Here is a 24116-nt window from a genome sequence, read left to right on the forward strand (position 1 = left end):
AAGAATGAGGTCAGTGGGAGAGGCTGCTTGATGGAGGTCCCTTGATGCCAGGCCACCTGGGGGGATTTCTATGCACAACTCCTGTTCCAGCTACAGCCAAAACGCTGATCTGGATCCTCAGTGTTAAATGATCTCTTGGGCTAGGATGAAAGTTGTGATTTCCTTGAGTGGCTCATCCATCTTGTCCAGCCATTACAACAGAAAAGACAGCAACTGCATGACATCAGCCCATCTTCAGAGAAGAATGCAAATGTTCCAACAGGAGGTTATCTCTTGCAGGGAAGAAAACAGTCCCACTGTTATGGGACACACCAAACTTCAGGCAGATCCTTCAGCCTCATGCTTTGCCCAAACAACAGGCAGCTACATCTGTTAGTACATTTCAAATGCTAACTTATTGTTGCTCACATGACTTATGCCTTCACCTCTCTGCTAAAATACATTTCAAAGGTAAGTCAATACAATTGATGTTATGATCTCTAAAATTAGGGAATTTCCTAATCGTTCAACTAATTTATAATTAAATAGCACACTATTAGATGTTTACTGTATAAATTACAGAATTTCTTTTGCATAAAATCTAGGTATTGATCAACATCTTTAGAGTAGATTCAGGCCTGAAAAAAGACAGGCATAGAACCAGGGATGTATTTCTTAGAAGAATATCAGGAAAATATTGGCTGTGGAGTAGAATTTAAATTTTAAAGTTAGCTTCAAGTATAAGGTAACTATAAGCAAAATTGTGGGATTGCATGTGTTCAGAGATATTTTAAAAATAAAGTGTGGCTGGGCCAGTGGTGGCTCACACCTATAATCTTAGCTACTAAAGAGGCTGAGATCTGAGGATCATGATTCCAAACCAGCCTAGGCAGGAAAGTACATGAGACTCCTATCTTCAATGAAGCACCAAGAAAGCCAGAAGTGGAGCTGTGGCTCAAGAGGTAGAGTGCTACCCTTGAGCAAAAAAGTTCAGGGACGGAGCCAAGGCCCTGAATTCAAGTTCTAGGACCAGCACAAAATATAAATAAATAAATAAATACATAAATAAATAATAAAGTGTGAAAAACGTCTTGCCTGTTAAAAGAGTCAATGAAAATTAGCTTTTTAAAATAGAAATTTACTGATTACTTGCAATATCAGATATTCTGGACTGTCACAAAGGAAGGTGGAGAAGGACCAATTTTCATGAGAATTCATTTTCAACAAAAGTGTCCCCCAAACAGAAACAGAGGTAACTGGCAAAGTCAGCATAGACTGTGCCTCTATCTATTTCCTGTACTAAATGAAGAGAAACAAAGCAACCGATTTTGACACCTTCATTTAGCCAGGGACAGAATGACACTGATCCCTCCCACTAGGAACCGAGATCTGACATCTGCAGGAAAGCATGATCAAAGCAGGAAGAAGCCACATCTCAAAAATGGGAAGCTGGCTTGATATCTTGTTGACCAGAGGAACTTCTCAGAAGCATATAAGTCAAGAGTCGGAACTTCCCTTGATAACAATCTCCTGATGGTCTCAACATAGTTCCATTTCCTACAGGTCCAGAGGTGGCACTCAATCACTGATTGGCTCACAATTCCCATCCAAGTGTTGGGTCCGTGGATAGGGAGCAGAGTTTGGGAAGCCATGAGTTCTTGCCAAAGCTGAAAAGTGTGGGCAGAGTGTTGATGAGGCCATTGAAGTTCTTTGTGAAAGAGCCCAAGAGGCTGGAAGAGGTTGTCTGGGGCCCACAAAGTAGAGACTGGGGCTCTGTCCACACAGAGCACAGCCCCCTCCCCACCCCCAACTGACCTCAGGATGCCTCTTGTCCTCAATGGACATCCAGCAGTTTTCTGGTCCCAGAAAGCGTGTGGTGGCTGTGTACCATCAGGGCAGGAAAAGATGGGGACCATGGAGTGAGATGGGTAGAAAAAGCACTGTCTTCTCTGGCACTGGCCACCTTCCCTTCCAAGGGCAACTGACATGAAGAGGAGCTTGAGTTCTGACTGGGGGTCTCCAGTCAAGAGAAAAGGGGGAATACGTAGTGACCACGGCAGGCCCAAACAAATCAGGCAAGGGCATCTCCCCACACTCACTGAGCTCCATGAATAAATAACATGAATTAAATAGGGGATGCGCAGAAGAGAGGGCAGAGGTATCATCTACCCAATTCTCACCCCTTCACACACACACACACACACACACACACACACACACGCACGCACGCACGCACGCACGCACGCACCAAGCGGTGGATGAGATGAGCCAGGGTTGGCTGCCATCTTAGGAGTCTGTCAGATGGGCAGCCTGACTGAGGGATGTCTGTCACTCATGGTCCACCACAGTCGTGGGGCGCAGAGGAGCGGAGGCCAGCGAGGCATGTGTGGTAGAGGGTGGAGGCCGCTGAGGACTCTGGCACCTGCAGGGGTGGAGATGAGGCAGGGGAAGAGGAAGTTAGTGCCCTGAGGATGACAGAAAAGCAAAGAGCTTTCCCATCCTTTCCCCACTGCCTCTAGGGTACAGTCAACACCCTCTTATAGCCTCAATCTATGGTACTCCCCTGCCTCACTGGGACTGAGGTAGAACTGACCAGGATCTGGACTTTCGGACTTTAGTTGTGGAAGGTCTTTCCAGAAAGCTGTCCAACCGCATGAGCCTCTCCAAGTGTAGGGTACGAGGGTCTTGTTCTTGATCATGAGAAAATTCCAGCTCAAAGACCGCTGGAGGGGACACATCCAACTCCAAAAACATTATATTTTCAGCCTGTAGTGAAATCACATGTCAGATATAAACAGCAATCTCAATGACCTCAATAATCATATCTTCCAGGACTCAATCGATCTTTCCTGCCCGGGCTGGCTTCAAACTATGATCCTCAGATCTTGGCATCCTGAGTAGCTGGATTACAGGCATGAATCACCAGTGCCAGGCCATTGGGTGTCACAAGAACTTAAAGGAAAGCACAAGCCATGAGTATCACTTTCCAGTTCTACCTTCTTACCCGATATCTGGGGTGAGACCCCATTGCCATGGCAACCCGAGCATACTGGCTGATAGGCCTCTTGTAGCCCACTGCAGATGTTGGCCGCTTCTTCATTTGGCTGTTATTGCTGTAGGGAAGAGAACATATTAGAATGGATTTCCTTCCAACACAAATGGGAATGGTACCATGAGGAACCAAATATCATTCAGGTAGCCAACAGGCCATGTGGACTGTAGCTCTAAGATGTTTTTTATTTTTTATTTATTTTTATTTTATTTTGATCCAGTCGTGGGGCCTGAACTCTGGGCCTGGGCGCTGTCCTCAGTTCTTCAGCTCAAGGCTAGCGCTCTACCACTTGAGCCACAACGCCACTTCCAGCTTTTTACTTTTTGCTTATGTGGTGCTGAGGAATAGAACCCAGGGCCTCAGGCATGCAAGGCAAGCGCTCTACTACTGAGCCACCTTCCCAGCCCCATGTTTTTGATTTTTTGTGTGCCAGCCCTAGGGCTTGAGCTCTTGGGTCACTGTCTTTGAGCTTTTGTGTTCAAGGTTGCTCAAGGCTAGTGCTCTATCAATTTGAGCTACAGCTACACTACAGCTCTACCTCTAGCATTTTGGTTAACTGGAGATAAGCAGGGACTTGCTTGCTCAAATAGGCTTCAAACCTCAATTCTCAGATTTCAGCCTGAGTAGCTAGGATTTCAGATGTGAGCCACTGGTGCCTGGCTCAGAATTAAATCTTTCTCTTGAGTTGAGTGTGTGCATTGTTGTTGTTTTGTGCTGGTACTAGGACTTGAACTCAGGGCCTGGGTACTGTTCCTTAGGGTTTTTTTTTTGCCCAAAGCTACCATTCTATCACTTGAGCCACAGTTCCACTTGTATGTTTTTGGTGGTTAACTGGAGTAAAGAGTCTCATGGAATTTCTTGCTTGGGCTGGCTTTGAACCTCAATCATCAGATTTCATCCATTAGTACCTAAGGACTGTAGATGTGAGCTACTGGCCACTGGTGGATGGCTTCTTGTGGGCTTGGAAATTGAAATCCTCTTGCTTCAGCCTCCCTAGTAAGTTTGTTGCTGATTAATGTCATATGCTTTTATGCTTTTGTTGTTGTTGTTAGTTGTGGGGCTTGCCATTGGGCCGGGACGCTGTCACTAGCTCTTTGTGCTCAAGGCTAGTGTACTACCACTAGAGCCACAATATAACTTCTGGTTAATTGGAGATAAGCATTATGCTGATTTTTATATGTAGGTATCCATAAACAATATGCCATTTGCATGCCTATTTTATTTTTATTATTTTGCTAGTCCTGGGCTTGAACTCAGGGCCTGAGCACTGTCCCTGAGCTTCTTTTGCTCAAGGCTGGTACTCTACCACTTAAGCCACAGTGCCATGTCTAGCTTTTTCTGTTTAAGTGGTATTGAGGAATCGAACACAGGGCTTCATGCATGCTAGGCAAGCATTTCCAGCCCCTATATGCCTATTTTAAATCTTTTTTTAAATATATTTTTTATTGTAAAGATACTGTAGAGAGGGGTTACAGCTACATGAGTAAGGTAATGAGTACATTTCCTATCCAGCATTGTTACGTCCTCCTTTGTTTTTCCCCTACAATCCCTTCCCCCACACCCTCTCCCACTTCCTCACCCAAGTGTAAAGTTTGTTTTCAACATAGTGTCTTGTAAATCTCATTGCTACAATGTTAATTTTTTTCTTCTTCTTCTGTTGGTTGTAGGGCTTGAGCTCTGGGCCTGGGCCTCAGCTCTTCAGCTTAAGGCTAGGGCTCTACCACTTAAGCCACAATGCCACTTCCAGTTTTCTGGTTGTTAATTGGAGATAAGAATCTCATGGACTTTCCTGCCCAGGCTAGCTTTGAACCTCGATCCTCAGATCTCAGCCTCTTAGTAGCTAGGATTATAGGCATGAGCCACCGGCACCCAGCAATTTTTAAAAAAAAATTATTTTTATTTTGAGACAGGGTTTTGCTATGTATCCCAAGCTAGCCTCAAGTTCTCGATCCTCCTGCCTCTGCCTCCTATGTACTCTATGACCTAGGTATGTACTGTAAGACCTAGGTTCAGATTTTTTTTTTTTTTGGTCCAGTCATGGGGCCTGAACTCTGGGCCTGGGCACTTTCCTCAGCTCTTGAGCTCAAGGCTAGCGCTCTACCACTTGAGCCACAGCGCCACTTCCGGCTTTTTTCTTTTTGCTTATGTGGTGCTGAGGAATCGAGCCCAGGGCCTCAGGCATGCAAGGCAAGTGCTCTACCACTGAGCCACCTTCCCAGCCCAAGGTTCAAGATTTTGATACACCTAGATTTCCAGATTGGGTTTCTAAATGGTATTTTGTGTGCATGCCTACCCTAGTAGATTAACAATCTAGGATGATTTCCTCCCTCCCTTTCTCCCTTCTTTTTTTTTTTTGCTATCAACTAGTATTACTATGAATGTTTTTGTACAAGTATCTTCAGGTACATTTTACCATTTTCCTTGGGGTATATGCCCAGGAACAGAAATGCTGTAAAGCAGGGTATGTGCTTTTTTTTTTTTTTTTTTTGTCGGTTGTAGGGTGTGGGGGCTGAACTCTGGGCCTGGGCACTGTCCCTCAGCTCTTCAGCTCAAGGCTAGTGTTCTACCATTTGAGCCACAATGCCACTTCTGGCTTTTTTCTGCTTATGTGGTGCTGAGGAATTGAACCCAGAGCCTCATGCATGGGAGGCAAGCACTGAGCCAACTTCCCAGCCCGGGATTAAAACCATCCTGGTCAGGAAAGTCTGTGAGATTTTTATCTCCAATTAACCAGCAAAAAGCTGAAAGTAGAACTGCTCAAACAGTGCTAGCCTTGAGAGCAAAAGCTCAGGGACAAAGCCCAGGACCTGCCCCAAGAGCATGAGGAAGAGAGAGAGGTAGAGAGAGAGGGAGGGAGACAGGAGAGGAAGAAGGAAGGGAAGGAGGAAGAGAGGGAGGGAGGGAGGGAGAGAGGGAGAGAGGAAGGGAGGAAGGAAGGTTGATTTACATTTTTTTGTTTTGTTTTTTGTTTTGTCAGTCATGGGGCCTGAACTCTGGGCCTGGGCGCTGTCCCTCAGCTCTTCAGCTGTAGACTAGCGCTCTACCTCTTGAGCCTCAGCCTCACTTCCAGCTTTTTCTGCTTATGTGGTACTAAGGAATCGAACCAAGGGCCTCATGCATGCAAGACAAACACTCTACCACTGAGCCACCTTCCTAGCCCCAGATTTATGGTTTTTGTTGCTGTTTGTTTTGGTGGGTTGTGGGGCTAGAACTCAGGGTCTGGGTGGGTGCTACCTTTGAGCTTTTCTGCTCAAGGCTAGAGCTCTACCACTTTGAGCCACAGTTCCAAGTTTTCTGGTGGATGAAAGTCTCATAGACTTTCCTGCCTGAGTTGGCTTTGACCCCAAATCCTCAGATCTCAGCCTCCTGAGTAGCTAGGATTACAGGCGTGAACCACCAGCGCCCAGTTCTGATTTTAAAAATAAAGAATACAGGCTTTAGAGTAAGATGAATGAACCTGTATTTAAAATTTCAGTCCCTTTCATTTCTAAGAAAGTGCTTTTCTCTCTCTGAGCCTGAAATGAGATGAACACTTAGCACATTATGCTGTTAGGACTCAACACATGACAGCTGTCCTCATTAATTCTCAATTTCATTTGCTAATTCAAATAGGGATACAATAAAGTGAAACAAGCAATGAAATATTCAAAAGATGATGCTGGAAGGCAGAAACAGAGAAAAAAACTCTTATTCCCAGATAGGGCATTGTGTCTTTACATAAAACTGTGCAGAAGCCCCAAAGCAGTGTGCAATGCCTGCCTTCCAGCCTTGGAAGAGAGGGACAATCACATTTCTGCTTTATCCTGTGTACTAATGCATGATTGAGACTGCACTTAAGGGTCCCAGCTGACCCTCTTGATAGATGAAAACAAGGACTGATACGGTTCTGGAAGGCCCCACTCCCTGCTAATGTTAAAGGCCTTCCTGTGCGCCTATTGCAGTGGTGAACACCATTCTCACTGTAGGTTTGAGCTGATCACCCCTTTGGTGAGGAAGGAAGTCCAGCAAGGATGCTGGGATGAGCCCCACTGAGGAGGGAGTAGGGAAATCAGGAAGATAATTGATCACTTATCACTTCACTACAACATGCCCCCAGATTCAGGGATGTAGCACACGCTTATAGCCACAATTACTTGGAAGACAGAGACTGGATATTGGAGAATTCCTTGAGTCTGAGACCAGCTTGAGCAATGTGGTGAGACCTGTCTCGAAAAAACAAAACAAGTGCCTGAAAGATGGCTTAGTGGCAGAGTGCTTGCCTAGCATGCATGAAGCCTCGGGTTCGATTCCTTAGTACCGTATAAACAGAAAAAGCTGGAAGTGGCACTGTGGCTCAAGTGGTAGAGTACTAGGCTTAAGCAAAAGCCAGCTTAGGGACAGTGCCCAGACCCTGAGTTCAAGCCCCAGGACTGGCACAAAAAACAAAAACAGGCCAGGTGCCGGTGGCTCACGCCTATAATCCTAGCTACTCAGGAAGCTGAGGTCTGAGGATCACAGTTCAAAGCCAGTCCGGGCAGGAAAGTCTGTGACATTCTTATCTCCAATAAAACCACCAGAAAACCAGAAGTGGTGCTGTAGCTCAAGTGGTAGAGTGCTAGCCTTGAGCTGAAGAGCTGACAGCGTCTAAGCCCAGAGTTCAGGCCCCACGACCTTCCAAAAAAACAAGAACAAAAACAAAAACAAAAAAAGAGGGTTGGGAAGGTGGCTCAATGGTAGAGCACTTGCCTTGCATGCTTGAGGCCCTGGGTTCGATTCCTCAGCACCACATAAGAAAAAAGCCGGAAGTGGCTTTGTGGCTCAAGTGGTAGAGTGCTAGCCTTGAGCTGAAGAGCTGAGGGACAGTGCCCAGGCCCAGAGTTCAGGCCCCACGACCGGACCCCAAAAAAAAAAAAAAAAAAGCACCTTACCTGAGGTCAGTTTGCAATCAACTAGGGGCTACACAGAGTCGAGGAAGAAAGAGAATATGGATATATTTCCAAAATAAGTTGATCTGGGCATGTCAGGAGTTGCCTGACAACTCTTTGTTTTCAAGAGCGACATGGGTGGAGTAGATGCTTGTGGCTCAGGAAGGAGGAGGGTAGATGTGTTTCCCAAAAGCTTTCCAACCATACAGTGTGACTTTGGGTAACATCTTTCAAACCAAGTCTTTCCTCTTACTTTGAGCAGCCCACGGTAAAGCAAAATATCCCACACTAGTATTAAGTAGATGGGACAATGTCCTCATTAGCTAAATATGCTTTGGGAGAAAGCTCTACTATATTTTATTTAGCCCTGGTTTAGTTATCTTGCAAATTCTAGGAGCTAATGCTGAAAGGGGAGAGAGTACCTTCTACAAGCCTTAAACCCCAGGGCGCCTTGACAGGAGGAAATATTATCAACCTATTCAAGACTTTCCTGCACAGCTGGATTCTGGTGGCTAATGCCTATAACTCCAGCTACTCTAGCTGAAGATCACAGTTCAAAGCCAGCCTGAGCAGGAAGGTCTGTGAGACTCATTTTTAAGTAACCACCCAAAAAAAAACCCTGGAAACAAGAAGGTTTCCAGAAATAACCAAAGTAGTCAGGTTTTCCAATGGCAAAGAAAACTTTTTGTTGGTCATGGGGCCTGAACTCTTGGCCTGGGCACTGTCCCCTCAACTCTCCAGCTCAAGGCTACGTTCTACCACTTGAGCCATAGTGCCACTTCTGGCTTTTTTCTTTTTGCTTATGTGGTGCTGAGGAATTGAACCCAGGGCCTCAGTCATGCAAGGCAAGCGCTCTACCACTGAGCCACCTTCTCAGCCCCCCAAAGAAAACTTTTTATATGTGACTTTACTTGAAAAGAAAACAGGGAGCCAGCACCCATGGCTCACACTTGTAATCTTAGCTATTCAGGAGACTGAGATCTGAGGACTAAGGTTTGAAGCCAGCCCAGGCAGGAAAGCCTAGAGACTCTTCTCTCTAATTAACCAGAAAAAGCCAGAAGTGGAGCTGTGGCTCAAGTGGTAGAACACCAGCCTTGAAGGAAAAAACTAAGCAACAGTGTGAGGTGGTAAATTCAGTCTCCTAAAGAATAAAATAAAATTTCCAGCTGGGCACCAATGGTTCCCATCTATAATCCTAGCTATTCAGGAGGCTGAGATCTGAGGCTCAAGGTTTGAAATTAGCCTGTCAGGAAAGTCTGTGAAACTCCAAACTCCAATTAACCAGCAGAAAGACACTGTTCCACTTCCTGCATCAAGATTCTCTAGATTCTAGGAGAGAACCTGGGCATGAGACTACAGAGTATGTCTACTAAAATTAAAAGGGCGAATTTTAAGTCCAAAATGACCTTACTGAGAGACTCTGGTCATGAACTTTCCCCATGGGTAGAGATTGGCCATACAGAAAGCAGACAGATGAACAGGCATCTGACATTCCAGGGAGAAGATGTATGTAGACATCTTGCTAGCTTCCCATCCCAGCTTTGGGGCACATTACTCTCCTACCATGGCAGTATTCTTATGATAAGAGTACTGGGCTGCCCCTTCATTGCTGTTTACAGTCTACCTGTAAAGGGCTAGTGGTCCAGCTGGGTGAGGCAGTCACATTGTTCAGTTTGAATATATAGCTTTGGTCCTCACCACCAGCAGAGGGCACTGCACACTCAGCCAATGAATAGCTACACCCAAGGGCTAGGAGCAGGAAACAGGTGGAAATGCTGAATCACCCAGCTGACTGAGGCTACAGACATTAGATTTAGACTCTGTGTTGTCATGATCTGATTGCTTCTCAGTATTTCTCTCCAGACTGTGAGCTCATACTGTGTCTGATTTATCTTCTGTCTACATTTTCAAACACAGTAGCTGACACAGCAGAGCTGGGCAAATATTAATTATGGTTCCTATTTCTGGCACCTGACAAATGAGAATTCACCAGAAGTGGCCAGCTGTTAGCATCACTGGGATTGCCAAAGAGACACAGCTGCTTCTCCAAGTCCCCCTATCCCTCATCTTACAGGGCTTTTTTTTTGCATCTCAGGCAAATGAGGTACCCATTATCCCAGCCCCAACATCCTTCCTTCATGGAAACTCTTACAAATTAGGTCCTCAGAGTGCCATCCTTTATTCTACATCTCCCCAGTCTGTTCCCTAATCTCAAAACATCCATTTCCCCACAATCAGGCCCTCAGGTCCCTCACTAAGCCCAACCTGGAGGGGGCTTGAAAGACCCATGGCCCAGACAACAGGCTAGAGCAACTCACACTCCAGCAGGCACCAGCGGCTGGAACTTCCACTGCTCCTCCTCGCAGTCCAGGAAGAGCCGATTCATGATCTTGTTCTTCTCCTCAGGGGGGATGAAGTTCTCAATGATTAGGTATCTGGGAGCAGAATGAGGCAGGAATGGGGAATGGAGGAAGTGAATAGAGGCAACAGAGGTGGTGGGAGAAGCCAAAATGGTGGAGGATACAGATCTCTAGAGCAATAACGGGACCTGAAAGCCACTGCTTCTAAGGCAAAATTGTAGGCTGGGGCATTTAAGGTTACTTTTGACCAGTACCCAGCATCCACTTTGGGGGTACATCAACTTCAGACTGATGGGGCAGAGATAAATCCAGATCTGGGCCTACCCCTCTTCCCTCAGACACATTGATTCCTTAATATATGGACTTGTGAGTTTGCAGGCAGTCAGGATGCCACCTGCAGGAAGGAGAGGGGTCTGTTAGGGAGGCCCTGAGGAATTCAGGGGGACCCAGAACCGGAACCAGAAGAGGACCTGGCCCTACTTGAGCTTGAGTTCCCGGGTCTGTTCATTCTGCGCCTCCTCCAGGTCCTGCCGCACGCGGATGTACTCATCATGTTGATCCTGGATCTCCGCCTTCACCGCCTGCAGCTTGGCGTAGAGCTGGGTGAGGACAGGTGCAGCTCAGAGGCTGCTCAGTGTGGCAAGGCACCAATCAGGGGCCCTGTGGGCTATAGGCTCAAGGCCCAAAGGCTTCTACCCAAAATGATGAACTCCCAGCTGCTGCCACCATCCTAAGCCAGGGTGGACTACTTATTTGCAAAGGACCTGTAAGATCTCTTGGTCTTCTTTTTCTTCTTCTTCTTTTTTTTTTAAATGCCAGTACTTACAGGCTTGAGATCGGGGCTTTTTTTTTGGTCGGTCATGGGCCTTGAACTCTGGGCCTGAGCACTGTCCCTCAGCTCTCTTTAGCTCAAGGCTAGTGTTCTACCACCTGAGCCACAGTACCATTTCCGGTCTTCTGGTGGTTTATTGGGGATAAGAGTATCATGGACTTTCCTGCCTGGGCTGGCTTTGAACCTCAATCCTCAGATCTCAGCCTCCTGACTAGTTAGGATTGATTATAGGCATTACTAGCTCCTGGCTTGAGCTCAGAGGCTTTTCTGCTCAAGGCTGGCCCTTTACCACTTGAGTCACACCTCCAGTTCAACCTTTTTCTGGATAATGGGAAATAAGAGTCTCACAGACTTTCCTGCCTAGGATGGCTTCAAACTGCAATCCTCAGATGTCAGCCTTCTAAGAAATTAGGATTACAAGTGTGAGCCATTGGTGCCCCACCCAACACCTACTCTTTATAGACAAGGAAATCAAGTCATAGACTAACTAAAAGAGCCTACAACTAATCAACAGAAAAAAAATTAGGATTCAGGTGGCATTTGGAGATCCCAGGCTGGCATCTGGGTTACTGATGGAACAAATGGAGAAGTAGGTGACCTATCCCACTGTTGCTTCTCCAGGAGCTCCCAGAAGTGAGGGGTGTGGAGGTCAACACCAACCTTCCGGTTCTACTTTTACTCTAGTGAGCAGTGTCCTGGGAACTGCCATGGTATCTGGGCCTAGGCCTGGCCAGCTCTGCAGCCACATTGCAAGTCTGGGGCTTCTCTATGTTCTTACTGGAATCCCAGCTGGAACTTGCTGTTTCATGCCCTAGACCCTCATCCCATGGACTGGGGACACTGTACGGAGGGGCTGTGTTCCCTTCCTGGATTTCCCCAGGCACGAGTCTCCTTCTCAGGCCTCAGCACAATCCCTGGGCCTTCTCCAAACCCAGCTACTAAAACTGTGAGTCATTTGTGACAGTCAAAGGAAGAAGTCACTGAGGAGGAGGATGGCACATGACAATGACAGACTGGAAATGACTGGAAGTGACTTCAGCCCATGAGACTCCACACTCTAAGGGAAAAGCCCTTCCACCCTGCCACAGACCCATGCCTTTCCACTGCTCTGCAATGTCTAGCCCAGGAAATAGAGCTCAGGGCTTGAGCAGTGTATGGAAAATGGGGATGGACGCTGAACACCAATGGCTCATGCCTGTAATCCTCGCTACTCAGGAGGCTGAGATCTGAGGATCGCCATTCAAAGCCAGCTCCAGCAGAAAAGTCCTTTTGAGACTCTTATCTCCAATTAATTACTCAAACACTGGAAGTGATGCTGTGGTTCAAAGTGATAGAGCGCTAGTCTTGAGCAAAAAAGCTTAGGGACAGCGCCCAGGCCCTGAGTTCAAGCTCCATGATCAACAACAACAACAACAACAACAAAAAGTGGGGATGGGTCCTTGAAATACACATCCTTTGGGCAGTTGACTGTCTAGAGAGAGGCTCTCAGGGCCACCATGTTGCAGCATCTCTCACCTTCTTGAGTTTCTTGGTTTTGACCTCCACCTCCTGCTGCAGGGATGTGTAGGTACCCCGGAGCTCCATGGTCTCCTCATCTCTGAGCATCATCTCCTGCTGCATTTCCCTCTCACGGCGTTTCTAGGCCAAGGCAAGACGAGGGGATGTCAATGGAACAGAACATATTGAGAGAGCCAAGGGAACTCCAGGGATGACTCATTCTGCCTGTTCTGGCTCCTGCCTTCCCCAATGCTGTGGGTGCCATAAAGGAAAAGTGGACACACCCCAAGGCCCATATCCATTGCTCCCACCCCATAGAAAGTAATGCATCTTCTTTTTTTTTTTTTTTTGTCAGTCATGGGGCCTGAACTATGGGCCTGGGCGCTGTCCCTAAGCTCTTTAGCTCAAGGCTAGCGCCCTACCACAGCACCACCTCTGGCTTTTTCTGCTTATGTGGGGCTGAGGAATTGAACCCAGGGCCTCATGCATGCAAAGCAAGCACTCTACCACTGAGCCACCTTCCCAGCCCCTTGACTCAGCTTTTATGGCCATGCCTTTTGCCAGGCACTGCTCGTGTGGATGGAAACCCTACAGTCCTATCAGCTGGGTTATTATCCCCATAGGCTGGTTGCCTCCTATTTCCCTATGTAGTGTCAAAAAGTTAACTAGAGCTGGGAGCCAGTGACTCACTTGCGTTGGGGCTCAGGACTGGCAAAAAAAAAAAATGTAACTGGTAACCTACAAATTTTCTTTTTTTGGGGGGGGTCAGTTGCAGGGCTTGAACTCAGGGCCTGGGTATTGTCCCTGAGCCTCTTTGTGCTCAAGGCTAGTGCTCTATCACTTGGGCCACAGCACCACTTACCATTTTTTAATGGTTAATTGGAGATAAGAGTCTCACAGGGACTTTTCTGCCTGGCGTTGGCTTCTAACCAGGATCCTGAGATCTCAGCCTCCTGAGTAGCTAGGATTACTGGAGTAAGCCACTGGCACCTGCCTCAAATTATTGTTATTATTATGATGATTATTATTATTTGTCAGTTGTGGGGCTTGAACTCTGGGCCTGGGCACTGGGTTCCTCAGCTCTTCAGCTCAAGGCTAGCACTCTTCCACTTGAGCCACAGCACCACTTCTGGCTTTTTCTGCTTATGTGGTGCTGAGGAGTCGAACCCAGAGCCTCATGCATGCAAGGCAAGCACCCTACCACTGAGCCACCTTCCCAGCCCCCAAATTGTTATTCTTGATGATAGCAAACATCATATGGATGCCCATAAACTCATATCCTTGAGGAGGCTGACTACATGAACAGCCACCATGCATCAGCTAGCTGTGCCCCTGCCAGAGGGAGGATCCCGGGCTGGAAGACCCATGTGACCCAGAGTGGTATGTCTTCGATTCTTGGCATTATAATGCCAAGGGTCCCAAGTCCATGATGGCTTATAGCCATGGTCATGTCCATTTCCTACACACGACTTTGAGACCATGTACTCCCTCCCCCAAAGGAGACTTGAAGCCTGGCAGCCCTACCTGCTCAGCGATCTCCTGCCTCTTCAGTTCCAGCATCTTCTGCTGCTCATTGGTGTGATCCATGATGTTCCTGCCGCCAATGAGCAGCTTACTTTCCATAGCCTGGCAACATAGACACACAGAGAGGTTCAGAGGTAGGCTTTTTGTAATGAGTCACAACAGCCCCACCTTAAGTGATTTTGTTCTGGGTCCTTGTGGAGTGATGTCAGATGTTCCCAGGTGCTGCCTGGGACATTGATAAAAATGGATCTTCCCCTCCAGCCTCTGGAGCCCCAAGCACAAGGTTCCCATTGTTGACACGGTCATTTGAAAAGCAAAGAGAAGGAGCCCACTGGATGCTGGTGTCTCGTGTCTGCAATCTTAGCTCCTCAGGATGCTGAGGAAAATCTGAGCTCCTATCTCTAGTTAAGCACCAAAAAAACCCCCAAAAAACAAAACCAGAAATGGGGGAGCTGGGAAGGTGGCTTAGAGTAGAGTGCTTGCCTTGCATTCATGAGGCCCTGGGTTCAATTCCTCAACAGAAAAAAGCAGAAGTGGTGCTGTGGCTCAAGTGGTAGAGTGCTAGCTAGCCTTGAAGAGCTGAGGGACAGCGCCCAGGCCCAGAGTTCAGGCTATGACCAATCGGGAAAAAAAAGAAAAGAAAAAAAGAGAAAAACCAGAAGTGGAGTTGTGGTTCAAGCGATACAAAGCCAATCTTGAGCAAAAAGGCTAAGGGACAGTGCCCAGGCTCTGAGTGCAAACTTAACACAAGTACTGGCACAAGAAAGACAGACAACAGACTGAGACAGAAAGAGACAGAGAGAGGGAGAGGGAGAGGGGGAGAGGGAGAGGGAGAGAGAGAGAGAGAGAGAGAGAGAGAGAGCGAGCGCGAGAGAGCACCCCCCTCTGGGAATACAGAGCACCTGACTTCTTTGCTTTGGATACAGAGGGAAGACTGGTTCTCCATGTCTCTAAGGAGAGTAGGTGGTGATTTAATCCTGACAACTAGGTCCCAGTTGGTGTGCAGGAAAGGGAGAGAAAAGTTAGAAACTAAGCTGCCCAGCCCTTAAGCTAAACAGCTCCTAAGTCAAGAGGACAGCTTACCTCATAGGCAGCAGGAAAGGGTCTAACCTTTGACCTTCATAGAAATCAGAAGAAAAACCCAAGAGAGAGATTCTGTAGCAACCCAATGGGGCTCCAGGGGCAGCATGAGCTTTGTTGACAGTCTGCGAGACTGAGGCTTTACCTACCAGGCTGGAGGCCATAGGTGAACTACTATTCCCCTCAGTGCTTACATCTGGAGTACTGGGACACAACCACCTTCAGTCCATGGCTGGTGAACAAGCGGAGCACTGTCTGTCAGGTGATGAACCAAGTCCTCAACTGTCATTATCTCTGTCTTCCAGAAGGGAGAGGACTACTCCTCTCCCCATTGAACAAATGAAGAAAGCGAGAAGAGCTAGCCTGGGGCCAGGCAGCTACAAAGTAACAAAGAGGAGAGATTTGAACCCTGCACCCCAGTCTCTAAGAGCCTTGTGCTGTAGAAAGGTCTGGATGAGTGCTGGCCACAGGCCTTCCGTCGGGGCTACTGGAATTGGAAGCTGAAGTTAACTCATTTGCATGGATTGTGACTCCATAAAATGCACTGTCTCTATTGCCAACAAGAGGGTGTGCCCAGGGCAACAGCTGCTCTCTGACTTCATCACAGGCTTCCAGGAAGGTTGACATCACCTTGAGCCACCAGAAGAATTTGGCTGCCTTCCCGCCCTCGCTGACATTTCTTTCCCCACCAGTGGAAATGGCTGACCTGCCTGGCTTTCAGAGGAAGGGAGACACCACCAGACTCGGAGAACAAGAAGCTAAGGGATGGGTGAGGTGCCGGTGCCAGTGGACACGGAACAAAGCTGGGCCAGTGGGGGTGGTGAAAACTGCACACCAGTCCCCCTACCCCAGCCATGGAAGCCAGGAAGAAAGGAAGGCCAACGAGAAGCTAATGGTGTCACCACCAACCATCACCTGACTTAACTCATCTTGACTCCTTTTTGTTGGTGGTGGTGGCGGTGGTCATGGGGCCTGGGCACTGTCCCTGAGCTCTTCAGCTCAAGGTGAGCGCTCTACCACTTGAATCATAGAGCCACTTCCGGTTTTCTGGTGATTAATTGGAAATAAGTCTGATGGACTTTCTCCTGCAGGACTTTCCTGCTGGCTTTGAACCATGATCCTTAGATCTTGGCCTCCTGAGTAGCTAGGATTACAGGCATGAGACACTGGTGCCCGGCTTGACTCCTCCTTGTAGAACCTTGAGAGGAAGTAAGTCCTGAAATTTAACATGCACAGCAACTTATCTACCTTACCTTCTACTCCCTCCCCTGCTACCACTCACCCACCCCTTGATCCATGCCATGCAAAACGCCATCAGATTGGCATCTTGGGATGATGACTACTCCCAGCTTTTCTGTCCTCACTGATACCTGCTGCTTTCAATGCAATTCTCACAGCTTGACTGGGCCACGACTCCGGGCTCCCCACTGCCTCAGTTTCCCCTTACATCCATCTTCCACAAGCCTCCTAAGGATCTTCCAAAAACACAAGTTTGGACAGACGACCCTCTGATTTCAAATTTTTCAGTGGGCCTTAGTTCCACACAGAGAGAATCCAAGCTTTATAGCAGTTACAGGCCCCATGGGGTGTGTCAGTACGCCTCCCTCCCTGCCAGCCTCCTGACCGATCACTCCTCACCTACGTTCTGCACGCCAGCTTCACCCAAAAAACTGCACTCCCTCACAGACTCTTCCTCTCCACCTGGAAAACTGCTGCTTATCCTGAAAGATCCAGCAAGTTCATGCTGATTCTCTGATCCCCTCAAAGCTGCTCTTTTGGTCCTCCTCAGTACCTGGATATATTCCTACCATTTCCCATAACCTATCTACCTTCTGTCATGCTACATGCTCCTTCAAGGCAGGAATCATGTCTCATTCATACTCGAGTTTCCTTGGGCTTGGCACAAAGCAAGTGATCAGTATTTGATGAATGGAACCCGAGGGTCTTTGGGGGGGTGGTTGCAGAGGAGTTCCAGGTCCTTTCTTTTTTTCTTTTTGTCAGTCATGGGACTTGAACTCTGGGCCTAGGCGCTGTCCTGTCCCTCAGCTCTTTAGCTCAAGGCGAACACTCTACACTTGAGCCACAGTGCCACTTCCAGGTTTTTCTATTTATGTGGTGCTGAGGAATTGAACCCAGGGCCACATGCATGCAAGGCAAGCACTCTACCACTGAGCCACTTTCCTAGCCCCTCAGGTCCTTTCTTTTGAACTCTATCCTAACTTTTCTTCCTGTTATCTATTTCAAGTCTGCTTTACTTACTGGGTAAGTTTGATGCTTGGCTTGGTGTCCAAATGTGGGTATATTTATTCATTTCAGCCCTGAGTCTTTGCATTTTTCTCAGCATTTTTTTTGCAGGGGAGGGGGGGAGGTAAGGGGAGAGGTCAGTCGTGGGGCTTGAACTTTGGGCCTGGGAGCTGGCCCTGAGCTCTTCAGCTCAAGGCAAGCGCTCTACCACTTGAGCCACAGGGCCACTTCTAGTTTTCTGGTGGTTAATTTGAGATAAGAGTCTCACTGACTTTCCTGCCCAGGCTGGCTTTAAACCGTGATTACAGGCATGAGCCACTGGTGCCCAGCTTTTTCTCAGCATTTTATGTGACACTAACAGTTTTTACTGTCACTAATAAAAACATATTTCTCAAATTTGGCTACCTATTAGAATTGCCTGAGAGAGAAGCTTTTAAAACATCCAGATCTAGAGAATCTGAATCTATGTTGTATACCTAGATTCTCAGGTGACTTCTGTGTGTGTTCACATTTGGGAAAGACTGCTTGAAGGGACATAAGACTTTTTTTTTTTGTTATTGGTCATAGGGCCTTAACTCAGGCCCTGGGCACTGTCCCTGAGCTCTTTTGCTCAAGGCTAGTCTTCTACCACTTTGAACCACAACCCCATTTCCCATTTTCTGGTGGTTAGTTGAAGATAAGAGTCTCATGGACTTTTCTGCCTGGGCTAGTTTTGAAGCATGACCCTCAGATCTCAGCCTCCTGAGTAGCTAGGATTACAGGTGTGAGCAACCAGTGCTGGACCAGGACATATGATTAACACCACCATTTAAGCAACCATCCAAAGCGAGTCATATCATGACCACTGAACTTGAGTGTAGACTCCAGACCCAGCCCTGCTTGGTTCTAAAGCCCAAGTCCTTCCTATTACAGTAGAGGTGCTGTAGGTACTTTAGGAAACAGGACAGCTAAAGGACAATCAGGCTGGGAGTGTGGCTTAGTGGTAGGGTGTTTGCCTGGCACACATGAAGCCCTGGGATTGATTTCTCAGTACCTCATAAACAGAAAAAGCAGGAAGTGGGGCTGTGGCTCAAGTGATGGAGTGCTAGCCTTGAGCAAAAGAAGCTCAGGGACAGTGTCCAGGCCCTGGATTCAAGCCCCAGGACTGGCAATAAATAAATAAATAAATAAAATAATTAAATAAAGGACAATTGAGATGTTTCCAGTAAGACAAAATCATGTCTGACTCACCTCTGGAGAGTTCTTTCAAGCTGACATAAAATAAGGTTATTGCTGTACACAGAGAAGCCAGTGGCCAGAACTTTGGAGGTTAAAATGCTCCTGGCCTTTGTACAACTACTTAATCAAAGATGATTCAAATAGAATTTGTTTTTAAAATGCTCTTGGCAAAGCTGCACTGCAGAGGTTATTCAAAGTTATTTTTGGGGTGAGAGGAAGTAAAGATGGAAAAGGGGAAATGCTTTCCACTGAAAGCGGAAGTGGATTAGGGAAAAGAGAGAAAAATAAACAGACATTTCCCTAAAGGGAAAAATGCTCAAGTGTTGGGTGACAGGACTGATCTATACTAGAAATTGCTCTAGAAAGAGCGTTCAGATCAAACATCCAACTTCACAGATGCCCTCCCAATCCTTCTGGATGGTGAAGAACAGGAAAATTTTTAGGCCAATAAGGGCTGACAAGGAAAAAAAAAAAAAAAGCAGGTGGGCTTCCATTACAGTTTTCCATTTGGGGGAAATTGATCCTAGCTCATGAAATGATAGCTGTGGGCAGTCAGGAGCCAGAAGAAAGGGGAAAGTGGAGAGGAGAGTGATTCTTCAGTATCCCAGAAGACTTTGGCTTAATCTGCTACCATAGCTAAAAAGCCAATAGCAGCTGGCCAGCAACCATTGTGAAGGCTTTTTGGAAGCAAAACAAAACCCATTATACCCTTGTACAGAATCATGATGCAGCTGAATCTGGAATAACTGTGTATTTCATTCCCTACAGCCTCTCCAGAGACTCGAAGGACAGAAGAGATGCAGAGAAGGGCAGCGAAGGTCCTCCCAGGACTAAGAGACTAAAAAATAGGACTCTTTAGTCTGCAAAGACAAAGAAAGGATAAAAGGACAGACCTGGAAATGAGAAGGGAAGTCTAGACTTTTCCAATCAATGCTAATGTATAGCAGAGCTTACATCCTGCAGTCTTTAGAGTAATAGATTTGGGGACAAAGAAAAGGAAATTTTACTGTTTATAGAAGGTAAAAGAAAAATGGATAAAATTTGTTATCTCAGAAGTTAGTCCTGGGTTAGTTAGTGGTTTATTAGGAGATTATAAAAGATATACCCTTAAATTTATTGTCTCTCTCCTTTCAGAAAGAAAAAAGAAAAAGCTAAATATCAAAATAACCACAGAAACAAAACGAGACACTTCCCCTGGGATGGCTAATCAGCTTCCTTCCCTTTGCCCTAGTTCCTCACCCCTAGATTTTCCCATATGAACACATAATTTTTCATCTCTATAGATGATCTGCTAAAAATACAAGCTAAGCCAGTGCCAGTGGCTCATGCCTATAATTCTCAGGAGGCTGAGATGAAAGAATTGAGGTTTGAAGCCAGCCTAGGCAGAAAAGTCTAAGAGACTCCATCTCCTGTTAACTAGCAAAAAGCCAAGTTGGAGGCTGGCTTAATTGGAAGAGTGCCAGCTGAGGAAGCAGGCCAAAGAGTAAGTGCCAGGCTCTGATTTCAAGTCCCAGTGCCAGGAAGGAAAAAAAAAAAAAAAGCTTGTCCTGCTAGCTCTACTTTACCCAGTATTTCAAGTTTTGGTCAGGGAGCACCTTGAATTTGGAGTCTGGGCCCTGTCCCAGCTTTTTTGCTTTAGGCTAGTACTCTACCACTTGAGCCATAGCTTCACTTCCAGCTTTTTGGTGGTTAGAGATAGGAGTTTCATGGACTTCCCTGCCTGGGTTGGCTTTGAACTGCAATCCTCAGATCTTAGCCTCTTGGGTAGGTAGGATTACACACCTGAGCCAGCTGTACCCCACTCTATTTCAAGGTTTTTCTTTTATAATTTAAAGGATGGTTTAATATTTACATTGGGTAATTTATAGTATAAACACCTTAGAATTTTAGGATTTTTTGTTGTTGGTGTTGGTCGTGGGTCTTGAACTCTGGGCCTGGGCACTGTCCCTTAGCTCTTCAGCTCAAGGTGAGTGCTCTACCACTTGAGCCACAGTGCCACTTCCAGCATTTTTTTTACTGCTTATGTGGTGCTGAGGAATCAAACCCAGGGCCTCGTGCATGTGAGTTAAGCACTCTACCACTGAGCCACCTTCCCAGCCCCAGAATTTTAGGATTTTTCTAATAGAAATTTTTCTTTTTTGTTGTTGTTGTTGGTCGTGGGGTTTGAACTCTGGGCCTGAGTGCTGTCCCTGAGCTCTTCAGCTCAAGGCTAGTAGTGCTCTACCACTTTGAGCCACAGTCCTACTTCCAGTTTTCTGGTGGGTGATAAGAATCTTACAGATGGCCAGGTGCCGGTGGCTCACACCTGTAATCCTAGCTACTCAGGAGGCTGAGATGTAAGCATCACAGTTCAAAGCCAGCCTGGGCAGGAAAGTCTGTGAGACTCTTATCTCCAATAAACCACTAGAAAACCAGAAGTGGCTGTGGCTTAAGTGGTAGAGCGCTTGCCTAGAGCTGAAGAGCTAAGGGACAGAGTTCAAGCCCCACAACCGGAAAAAAAAAAAAGTCTTAGGGACTTTTCTGCCCCAGCTGGCTTTGAACCACAATCCTCTGCTTCCTGAGTAGCTAGGACTAGAAGCGTGAGCCATCAGTGCCTGGCTAGATGACATTTTTTAGAAGGAAATTTGAAGAGTTACCTCTAGTAGTTTATAACCTACTGCTAACAGTGAATAGTGGGGCCACTTTTTTTTTTTTTGTTTTTTGTTGGTAATGGGGCTTGAACTCTGGGCCTGGGCATTGTCCCTCAGCAATTCAGCTCTAGTACTTGAGCCACAGTGCCACTTCCGGTTTTCTGGTGGTTTATTGGAGATAAGAGTCTCACAGCCTTTCCTGCCCGAGCTGGCTTTGAACCTCGATTCTCAGATCTCAGTCTCCTGAGTAGCTAGGATTAGAGGCATGAGCCACTGGCACCCGGCTTTATTTTTAAATTTTGTTATAATTATAGACTCAAAATTGAGTCATCAGGCCCCAGGACCAGAACCAACAGAAAACAAACAAACAGAAAACAAACTAAATAAACAAAAAACCCCAAATCCAAGAGTTCTTCTGTAATTCACTTTCTCCAGATCCCTACAAATAGGCACTTCAGGCCTTTGAGGTCTTGAACATGTCCAAACATTATCAGATAGAATTTGAGCTAACATTTAGACCTGGGGTCTGAATTCTTCATTTCCTCTGAAGGCCCTCACGCCCATCCCACGACACCATTCCCGGATGGGTTCCTGATAGTCTGCTCCTTGGATCAGAACTCTGCTTTGAGACCTCTCCTGCTGACTGACCTGAGTTCCATGAAGAAAACCCTTACATGAGTACTGACTACCTTTTATCAGACGCCAGTGCCTCTGGCAGTTCTGCTGGGCCCCAGCGCTGACGTGGACTGAATGGCAACTGAATTGGCCTAATCACTTCCTTGCCAAGTCTTGCCCACTTACCCAAACCCACACTCTCAGCCAAGCCCGGTGGACAGGACCAGTCCTGTGCTGGAAGAGGGGACTGGCATGGAATCTATGGCGGGGGCTTCCGTCCAAATACAAAGCCTCAGCCTCTCCTCCCCAGTCAAAACCCCGTGCCATTTCACCCTACGTGCTCAACTATGTCACGCATCGGCTTCCTTTCTTTGCTTTGTAACTGGTTTTTTAATGTTTCCCTTTTTATTTTCCTAACTTTTGGAGGGCAGGACAAGGGATCTCTTCCTTTGTCTCTATCCATAACTATCACCCATTGCAGGGCAGGGTGGAAGGCAATGCCTCCAATCCCTCAGCCCAATTCAGACTGAGGTGTACAGGGCATAGGGGCTGGTAATATGGAGTTTGGGGCCCAGGAAAGTCCCCCGGAGCTCTCAGCTGCTCCATCAATGCTTCCTTTGTAATCTGTCACAGCAAAAGAGTATAGGTGGGTGGAGCCAGTGGACAGGACTGCATTTGGTCCTGCTGGTTCTAAATAAGTCCAGTGTGACTAAAAGGCCAGCAGAGGCTGTGGGTGTAAAGAAGACAGTACCAGCAGCTCCAGGTGCTGCTGTGTGACTTAAGAAATACAAATCACATGGCAGCCAAGGGCACCCTAGGAATCAATGCCCCCCGCCACTCCACTTTATGCTTAAAGAATCTGAGCCCCAAAAATAGAATCCTCTAAGTCTGGGATTCCCCTAATTAAAGAATCATTGTATGTATCTTTCTTATACTGACTATGCATTTTCCGAATCATTTCTTAATTTGATCAATGCCCAGATTCTAGTGATCAGAGGCAGGTCTACTGTAAAATTAACAGTCCCAAACCATGTCGGTGTGTCCACAGAGCCTGGGGCTTCTCAGAGGCTCTCCCATTCCCTATTAGGAACAATCAGAGTACAAAACTAGAGGGATAGCAGGGTGTGGTGGTGCATACCTGTAATCCCAGAAAAAAGAATGAAAGAGAAGGAAGAGGGCTGGGAAGGTGGCTCAGTGGTAGAACACTTGCCTTGCATGCCTGAGGCCCAGGGTTCGATTCCTCAGCACCACATAAGCAAAAAGCCGGAAGCGGCACTGTGGCTCAAGTGGTAGAGCGCTAGCCTTGAGCTGAAGAGCTGAGGGACAGCGCCCAGGCCCAGAGCTCAGGCCCCACGACCGGACCCAAAAAAAAAAAAAGAGAGAAGGAAGAAGGGAGAGAGGAAAAAGAAAGGGAGGGGGAGAAGAAACCAGAAGTAGGAAAAAGGAAGCTGCAGTAACTCATTAGGTGTTGATGGTCTGAAAAGCTAGAATAAAGACAGCCAGGCCTTGCCAGCTCTTCAGGGAAAAGACTGACCATCAGCTGACTCTCCAGAGATTGAGAAGCCAAATCGGTCCTGCCCTGCCATTGTCAGCTAATCTGAGACAGGAGTCTCGGATGCAACTTGTTATAGGTCTGTGACTGGAGTAAGCAACTTTTTGTGTGTGTCTGTGGGATATTGGGTTTGAACTCAGTACCTTGTGCTTACTTGGCTTTGCTGGCTTGGCTGGTACTCCACTACTTAGTCACAGCTCTAGTCCAGCATTTTGCTGGTTATTTTAGAGATGGAGTCTAGCAGATTTTTTTCATCTAGGCTAGCCTCAAGTCACCATCTTTCAGATCTCCACTTTCTCAGTATTTAGGATTATAAGTATAAGCTACTGGCATGCAGATAGTTAAGTCCTTTCTACGTTAATCATCCCAAGATGATTTTAATTATCACAAGAACCTTACAAGATCGACTCACCTCCATTCAACATAAAAGAACATCAAGGCTCAAACAGGTGAAGTGATTAGTTCAAGGTGAGAGAGCCAGTAAACAGCAGTCTAGCCCGGCCAGTGACTCACACCTGTCATCCTAGCTACTCAGGAGGCTGAGATCTAAGGATCACAGTTCAAAACCAGCCCAAGCAGGAAAATCCATGAGACGTTTATCTCTTAAACACCAAAAAAACTGGAAGTGT

General features: G+C 46.8%; 1 protein-coding gene across 2 annotated transcripts in view; it reads right to left on the reverse strand.

Moving 5' to 3' along the window:
- Kif3c (kinesin family member 3C) overlaps positions 1–24116 on the reverse strand; it is a 42690-nt gene that overhangs the window by 2994 nt on the left and 15580 nt on the right. The window contains exons 2-9 of one of the 2 annotated variants that reach the window (XM_042696740.1): positions 14149–14250; positions 12643–12765; positions 10776–10894; positions 10254–10370; positions 2984–3092; positions 2573–2745; positions 2228–2401; positions 1108–1646 (exon numbers count right to left, since the gene is read on the reverse strand). In XM_042696740.1, the coding sequence (XP_042552674.1) occupies positions 2308–2401; positions 2573–2745; positions 2984–3092; positions 10254–10370; positions 10776–10894; positions 12643–12765; positions 14149–14250 (837 nt within the window). In that variant the 3' untranslated portion in view covers positions 1108–1646; positions 2228–2307. Of the gene's footprint in view, positions 1–1107; positions 1647–2227; positions 2402–2572; positions 2746–2962; positions 3093–10253; positions 10371–10775; positions 10895–12642; positions 12766–14148; positions 14251–24116 lie in introns of those variants that run through there. The other variant, XM_042696741.1, reaches the window with a different exon arrangement.

This window comes from Dipodomys spectabilis, unplaced genomic scaffold, assembly GCF_019054845.1.
Source record: "Dipodomys spectabilis isolate Male_0828 unplaced genomic scaffold, ASM1905484v1 ptg000210l, whole genome shotgun sequence".
Classification (NCBI taxonomy): domain Eukaryota; kingdom Metazoa; phylum Chordata; class Mammalia; order Rodentia; family Heteromyidae; genus Dipodomys; species Dipodomys spectabilis.